This window comes from Sceloporus undulatus, chromosome 6 (genome assembly GCF_019175285.1).
Source record: "Sceloporus undulatus isolate JIND9_A2432 ecotype Alabama chromosome 6, SceUnd_v1.1, whole genome shotgun sequence".
NCBI lineage: Eukaryota > Metazoa > Chordata > Lepidosauria > Squamata > Phrynosomatidae > Sceloporus > Sceloporus undulatus.
In genome coordinates this window covers 100353648-100362304 of record NC_056527.1, presented here as the reverse complement: position 1 = coordinate 100362304, position 8657 = coordinate 100353648, and the positions used below count along the sequence as shown (strand labels likewise).

The window sequence follows — 8657 nt, the reverse complement described above, 5'->3', positions numbered from 1 at the left end:
TGCATATGGAAGTATTAAGAACACAAATAGTTTTGACCTCTTAAAGGCATGGCAATGATTTCATCAACAGCCATAAATCCTCAGAACAGAACGCAAAAAATGAAAATAAATGTGTGAAAATATCTCCAGAAGATAATAAGATTAACTAGATATTAAGAACTTGCAGAAATAAAGGAAGCTATACTTAGCATATTGAGCAACTAATACTGGGGAGAGACTGGCATAAAAAAAATCTCATTTTCCCATAGAAGACATAATTGTGTTTTTGCCCAAATGTATACATACAGCTCATTCTCATTCACAGATAAAAAAAGCAAAATATAAAGTTATATAAATGATAAATAAAGGATTTTTGCAATGAAAATAGTGGCATTTTTAAAATTCTTCACTGAAGTGTCACAGGGTTCTCAACCAGTTTATGCAAGCAATGGGTCTCTTTAGGGGAAAAAAACCATATTTATTATCATTCCTTGAGTAAAAAAGGCAAGGTGTTGTCTTGAGAAATCTCTCCAACTTTTTCATCTTTCATGATTATAGTAATTCTAGTAATTACCATTCTGCAGTTGTTGCTAGCATGAAATTTGTAGTTGTCTAAGTAATTTTATGTCAGAACTCCCGTCCAACCCCTCCACACACAAACCACACATTTATTTGTTTTGTTATCATCCCGTACCTCCTAGTAGCTGAGGGGAAAAATGAAAGACAACATTACGTAAAGTTGTAATAAACATAACAAAATGAAATGCAAAACTCCACAAAATTAAAATATAAACACTCAAATAACAAAAAAGCAGGAGAAAGCCAAGATCAAAACTAAGATCAATAAAATTACCTTGATGCTGAATAGGTGTATCTAGTGGGGGTAAAAAAGACTGGCAAAAGGGAGAGGAATAATGGCCTGAATCCTATTGTTAGTCTCAACTAAAGTAGACCTATAGAATCAATGGGATTTCCCTATGTGTTCACTCATAACTCAACAATGGATACAATTGGTTTACACTAGCTAGAATTAACTAATAGAATCCAAGTCTACATTAGCTAACGTGGAGAAGAAGAATGCATCTGTCTACCTAACTAAGCTAGGACTTGGAGACTTATTGAGTAGTCCATTTGTGGGCTGCAAGAACACTGAAGCAACCAGGGAGCTATCTGCACCCATCTGCTTTTCTTGACTATTAGTAGCCTCCCCAGAGGCCACACAATGTTTCTGTGGGCTTCTGTGGCATTGGTCATCCAGGAGACTGTGTGGGTTTCAAGGAGGCAGGCCTTTTCTGGGCAGATGGTAAAGTTCAAGGCCTTCACGCATCTTCACACCAGGAACCTATAAACAGTTCCCCAGTATTCTTTCACCAATCACTGTCTGTTTGCCTTACCAGGGGGAGCACCAGGTGATACCACACATGGTGGCCAATGCAATAAGCCTTAGAATTGCTACATAGGAAATTACAATTTTATATTGGAGTGAGTCACTAGAGGAGAGATAGTGGATGCTACATCCCAAGAGGATAAAAGAGTGTCCTCCACACAGTAAGGAGGTGAGGAAGATAGTGAGAACCTGAGTGTAGAAGCTGAACTGGGAAGCAGCATGGGCTAAACCCTCTCCCACTCATTCTAATTTAACCCTTCTCCTGGGCTGCACTGGGAGCTTGTAGTGGCCATTGGGAGTAATAAAAAGTGGTAACTTAGCCAGGTTAACCTAAAACTTGCTTGATGATCTATTATTAGACACATTCCCCCCTCAAAGAATGATTATTGTTATAAGTTATAAACTAATTTACTGCTCAGTATAAACTCTTGTACAGCTTATGATATACTTGTCAGTTCCACAGCTGATGGACCATCCAGTGGAGTCACTATCGAGGGTGTCACCCAGTGCAGAGGTCTGCCAGTGGGGGTGGAGTGGGGGGTGGCAGTGTTTTGCCTCAGTCCCTCCCACCCCGCCCCTTCCCTGGCCACCCAGTGACCCACTGGCCAGACCCTGGAAGGATGGATGACTCCCTTGCCTCCCCTCCCTCTCCAGTTGGTGCATCATCCTGGCTAGGCAAGTGAGGCAGCAGGAGGAGATAGAAGGGGTGCATTCACCGCTCCTCTCCTTTGTCAGTGAAAGAACAGCTGGGAAGGGTGCATGTTCACACCTCATCTCCTATGTTACTGGGCTTCCTCCCCAGGGAGGCAGTCTGGCAACAGAGCAGCCAGAAAGGGTGCATGTTCATCTCTCTTGCACCAAAGGGGGAGGATGGCCCAACCAGGTGTCACCCTTCCTTTGGGATGTTATCCGGGGGGTCCTTTCCCTGCACTTCCCCATACTGCCACTGGGGCACCAGTTTTCCATGTAAGATTCCAAGTCTATTTAATACCCTATATTATTACATATCAACAAGGTGCCAGCCAAAGCAACGAAGGGTCAATAGGCTAGGTGAAACTTCCCTTGGTACTCAGAGTTAGGCCAAACAGCACATCTTCAGAAACCATAGACCCAACTAGTGGCAGGAAAAAGGCCAAAAGCAAACAAACCATAATACAAGAGAACAATGCATGAGCCCAATAATAATAGAACCTTACAAACAAGTAGCACCTTACAAACAAATAGTAGGACTTTACAAATCTGAGGCTCAGTACCGACGGGTGTGAAGCACCATCATGGGGCCAAAACTAGGGCTCAGGAGAGTGCAGCAACTGCACGCTCTCAAGCCCTAGTACGTGTGGGTGCTGCTATGATTGTGCGGCCACGCTCACATAGGGCGCGTGTCCATGACGTGCAGGAGTCCAAGTGCCCAAACTGTTTGGGACAGAAGAGCCATCATAGGGCTGCATCACAGCCCTTATGACAGCACAAAAAAAAGGAGCCACCTGGAGCAGCTCATTTTAGACAGCGCATCTGTGCTGCAGTATGTGGATGCTGCAGCAAAGATGCGGGGCAAAGATGGACAGCATCTGTACTGCTCCTGAGTAATTTCAGACCCAATCTTCATCTCATTATTTGCAAGTCATGGAGACATTAGGCCTTTTGTAAAAGGATCTTACATGGTGAGAAGGCCAGATGAGACTGTCAGCAGCAAGCCTGGGCTTTTCAAGAAAAGGGGGGAGACATAGAAGCTTGTTAATGAAGAACAAAATAGGATGCCAGTGTTGGGAATATAATCAAATATTGGGAATGTAACCAAACTGAGTATGATAGTGAGAGCTTTCTGGTTTCACTCAAGTCTTACTTCTTTATCCTTGGGAACCAGTGGGCCTTAATGGGAAGCTGCTCCACACCACAAATAAATGGGAGAGAGGCTCCAGCACACCCAGTATTTCTGTTCACATCACAAACAAATAACATGTTTGTAGAAAACCAACTGACATTCAGTGGCGGGTAGATTGCTAGGTGGGCCAGAAAAGTATCTTTCTATGTCCCCATGGCAGACAAATAACATCATCCACAGACATTTGTTGGGGTCTTTCACATATCTTGGTCTGAACCAGACACTTCTTTGATCCCTCAGCTTGCCACCACCCTCTGAGTGGTGGCGCAGTGGTTAAATGCCTGTACCGCAGTCACTCACTCAAAACCACAAGGTTGTGAGTTCAAGACCAGGAAAAGGGCTCAAGCTTGACTCAGGCTTACATCTTTCTGAGGTCGCTAAAATCAGTACCCAGATTGTTGGGGGCAAATTAGCTTACAGTTGTAAACTGCTTAGACACTGTTTAGGTGGTTTGAAGTGGTATATAAATGAAGCTTGTTTTGTTTGTTTGTTTGAAAGTCTGGGTGGAGCTGCAGGAGCTAAACAATGACTCCACAGGAGTCATTAAAATATCACCCTTTGCAACGACCAGAAAAAGACACATGTTTGTATATGTCACTAACAGGATGCTGGTCTTCTTAGTTTTCAGCTGAGTCTTTAGCTTTCCAACTTGCAGCATGAAGATACTGTCCAAAATATCATTAGACACATTATATCTACCTTTCTCAAAGTCATTGACTTCCCTTTACATATTCCAAAAGTCTGCCTTATAAAACTGCTATGTGCTATCAATGAAAGTCAAGAAGAGACTCCAATTTAAAAGTGCTGAAGTAGGGTTTTCCACATAATTGCCTCCTTTTCTTCAGGATTCAATTAATATCAGGACCTTTTCCCCCTCTCACTCAAGAGTTTGCCTGATAATTGCAAAATAAATCAGTTTAATATTTAATTGTTTGTTTATTTACTTATTTAGAGTACTCATGTCCCGCACTTCAGTCAAAAAGGTTCCAAGAACAACTTACAAATAAATTAATTTTGCAATTTTCTGCCTGCAGGCTTGCAATCTAAATGAGAGATGATGCACAAGGAAAAGGAGATGGCAGTAGAAGAGGAGGTTACATCCAGCATACATTGACTACTTTCCCTCAGTGGCCAGAGCAATGGTGCTTGGAGTCTGGAGCGAAGGTCTCTCACTAGACTTTGAGGCCAAGACATGATGTAGCTTTTCCTGACTGCTCTTCTCTCCAATATAGCAAGGATGGCTGGAACTCAGAGGGATGGGTTTTCACCAGACACTGGGGCCAAGGCAGTTATTGTACAATTATTTAGATTTTCAAAACAAAAGGAACTTTTACTTGGTTCCTAGAAGCTGTGTGTCCCAGGAGTTTGATTACATCTAAGGAACTTCACTCCACATATCTGATAAAGTATCAAAGCTTATGCTACAAACTTCTTTCTCTCAGTCTCAAAGGTGCAATAAGATCCCTTTGTACTCTAAGGAATATTCCTCCTAATGAGATTTTTTTAAAAATCACAGATGTAATATATCGGTATTCTCAAATGAAACAGAGAAGCTTTAACTCTCATATACTTTAGCACTGGCAAATGGAACACTGCTTTTTCTGTCTTGATATGGTGTTTATTGTATATAGCTGTTGCTTATGTTTGATTGATAGAAGAAGACAGTATATCTAGGTAAGTTTGTCAGAGGCAAACCATTGCTTCTTGAAATAGTGTCCAAGCTACATGTAATATCTGAATATATTCAGTCTGTTGATTTAGCTGCCAATCACACAGTTCATATTCTTAGCTCTGGGTTCTCTCCTATCTGGCTGTATGCAGCAACAATGGGGATATGGACTAAAAATTGGCAGCTCACTCCATCCTGGGGAAAATCTGATGTAGTTGCAGAAATCCTAGTGAAGCTATCAAGCAAGAAAAGGAGGAAGGTTTGGAGGCAGAGAAGGAAGGAAGAATGTGATGTGTGCTTCATTTCATTTACCCTGAACAATTACATCAATTTGATGCTTCAGTACTTTCATTGCCATGGAGGAATCTTGTGGATTGGTTATTTCAAGACTGATGAAGCACTAATGTTATGTGACAAAGAAAGCCAAATACCTCACAAAACAAGAAGTCCCAGGATTTTCACACTGCACCTGTGTGCTGAAAAAGAAAAGTGTGAGAGAGAGGGGGGGGGGAGGAGGGAAAGAAAGATTTTAAAGTTCATTTTCTGTATCAAGTGGACATGTCCTGTTATTCCTTAATCTTCAATAGCTGTGTATTCTGCAGGAATTATCATCTAGTCACATCTACCCATGCCAAACAAAATTTAATATAACAGCTCTTGCCTATAACTAGAAGGTAATCCGATGAAGATGAAATTTGACATGTATATGCAGATCACATGGAGCAACTTTATGTTGATGAGTTTTATCACTTTATATTATTCGTTGAATTTTTTTTAAAATTTCTTTCATACTAGGAAAATCATGAATGGTTCTTTTCACAAATGTATCTGTAATTCCACTGATAGATAACAAAATTAGCTACAATATCATGCTACATCTTTACTGCTGCTTTATCTAATGATCAGGTAACATTTATGTTTATTTTGTTAAAAAAAACTTTGACTGAAAATTCTTTCATAGGAAGAATCTCTTTAAAGGTTCAATTATAGGGACCTACTAAAATTGCTAACTGCTTTAGATATCATTGTTCTCTCCCTTAAGAGCAGAGGCATTATAGGTGGAAAAGAGATCCCTCTTTTCTGTAAATGATGACCAGTATTTTATATCACCAACTTAGTTTTGTAACCTCTCCTGGACTACTTACTCAAAACCGGAACAAAACATCATTCACCCATGCTCTGATTGCTAGCAGAATGGACCTCCAGAAAGGTCGTAGGCCTCACTAAACTACAAACCTCAGAATTGCACAGAAGGCCACCATAGCAGTTAAAGTACGATAACAGAGTTATATCTGTGTAGCATGATATTGACCTTAATTATTTAAAAGGGCTATAGATATATATTTAGATATGAATATGAACATGCTGTAGACAGGGGCACAACTCATAGCAATTGCCTTCAGTGCTTTATATATATCACAACAACACAATCTTCTTCAAAAATATGATTTTTTAGTTTCATTAGAGAACTAAAGACATTATTTTTTTTCTGTTTCCACAGAAATGAAGAACCAGACAGAAGTGCATGAGTTCCTTCTTTTGGGTTTAACAAATGACTACAAATACATTCTTTTCACAATTTTCCTGCTACTCTACCTGGCCTGTTTGCTGGGGAATGGTGCTATTTTGGCAGTAGTCCTAAATGAGTCCCGGCTTCAAACCCCCATGTATTTCTTTCTAGCCAATCTCTCTTTTCTGGACATATGCTGCTCTACTGTTACAGTGCCAAAGATGTTGATGGGCTTCCTGAGGCCACACCAGTCTATTTCCTTTGTTGGCTGCTTCATTCAGTTGCATTTCTTCCACTTCCTGGGCAGCAGTGAGGCTGTACTTCTTGGTGTCATGGCATATGACCGCTACGTAGCTATATGCCACCCTCTGCATTACACCATCATCATGAGTAAATTGTCTTGCCTTTTGCTTGCTGGGGCTACCTGGACAGCTGGCTTCTTTCATGCACTGATGCACACAGTGGTGACCTCCCAGCTGTGGTTTTGTGGCCCTAATCTTATCCAGCACTTTTTATGTGACATCAAGCCTCTTTTGAAATTGGCTTGTAGCAGCACTGCTCTCAGCCTCACACTCCTTAATATTGTCACTGGCTCTGTTGCTCTTAGTCCATTCCTTTTCACTGTTTTCTCCTATCTCTACATCATTGTCTTCCTCTTTTTCAAATACCAGTCATGGCAGAGCTGTTGGAAAGCCTTCTCCACTTGTGTTTCTCATCTCACAGTTGTGACTATTTTGTATATCCCAGTTTTGGTAAACTACATGGTTGCATCTGGAAATGAGTCATCACAAAGGGAGATGAGCATCACTTTATTATACAGTGTGGTCACTCCAGTTTTAAACCCATTGGTCTACACTTTAAGGAATCAAGAGGTAAAATCTGCTCTGAGGAAATTCTCATGCAAGAAATTCTGTTGTGGGAGAATATAATATGTCACATAATTCTGATTTATACTGAGTGGAATTATTGATCACCCTAATCCAGTTCTAGCTTCTCCAATCAGTGACTGCTTTCACAGTCTCAACTGAGGTGTTGCCTAGCTCATATGTTAATTCTTTAACAGATTATGCCAATAGTTCAATCTATAAGTATGCAAAAGATTTCTTCAACTTCTGATGTCATTGTTCAGTTAGATGTGTATAACCATTACAGGAGTACATCTTTTTAGTTGGAATGTCATGGGGTCATAATAATAATAATAATAATAATAATAATAATAATAATAATAATAACAACAACAACAACAACAACAACTAATCATAAGCTGAATGTATGCAGGAGAGTAAACAAATTTACTTGCCTGATGTATGATGAACATATGTTAGAGAACTCATTATTGCTGGAGACTGAGAGCTGTCAGGCATAGTCAAGACTAGAGCAGAGCTTTAAAGCAGTACATTACAAGTACAGTGCACCCACATCACACACAGGTGCATTATATGTTGCTTTCAGCATATGCTGAAAGCAGTGCTGCTTCTTCTGGTGCCATGCGCCGGAAGAAACAATGGCACTGCCAGCCGCGAACAAGAGTCCCATTACTTTCAATGGGGCTCAAGCATACACATTTTTTGTTTTACGCAGGAGGGTCTGGAACGGATCCCCCACGTAAAACAAAGTTGCACTGTAGTGCTGTTACCAGTAATGCAGTATTGTTTGATATAATGAAGGGACATCAGTGTTCCCTCTTAAGGTAACATAGGGCCTGTACAGATGGGCCAAAATAAAACTGCTTCGGGTCACTTTGGAGGTATGCTGTTTAAATGACACATGCATCTTAAGAGGCTAGAAGCTGTACTAAAGTTGAGCTCCAATCCTCAGTACTGAGGTGTAGCTTTGGCGTGGCTTCTGGTCTCTTAAAACGCATGCATTTAAAAAAAAAAATCCAAAGAGCAAACCTTAATTTTACAATTTTATAAAAGGGCCACAATTTTAGTATGACATTATATATAATGGGACCTAAGTATCCATGGATTTTGGTATCCATGAGAGGTCCTGGAACCGAACCCCAATGAATACTAAAGTCCCATTGTCATTGGAACTAGAGGTAAAATGGTCTTTTCTTGGCATGGGTAATTGCTAAGGATGTGAAGAAGCTTTATTGTTGCTGAGATTTCAGGTGAAACTTGCCATCCCAATACAGCATGATAATATCTCAAGATATTTCAATTCCAATGTGCAACTGAGTTATGAATTGTTCATCACAGTTTCTGTAATTTGCACAGAGTGTACA

The 8657-nt window shown here is 40.4% G+C and overlaps 1 protein-coding gene across 1 annotated transcript; it reads left to right on the top strand.

Annotated features, from left to right (window-relative positions):
* The first annotated feature begins 6420 nt into the window (after positions 1–6420).
* Positions 6421–7356, top strand: LOC121933706 (olfactory receptor 12D2-like). The gene has a single exon (XM_042473692.1). It carries the CDS (start codon positions 6421–6423, stop codon positions 7354–7356), a length of 936 nt encoding a protein of 311 aa, XP_042329626.1.
* The last annotated feature ends 1301 nt before the right edge of the window (positions 7357–8657 follow it).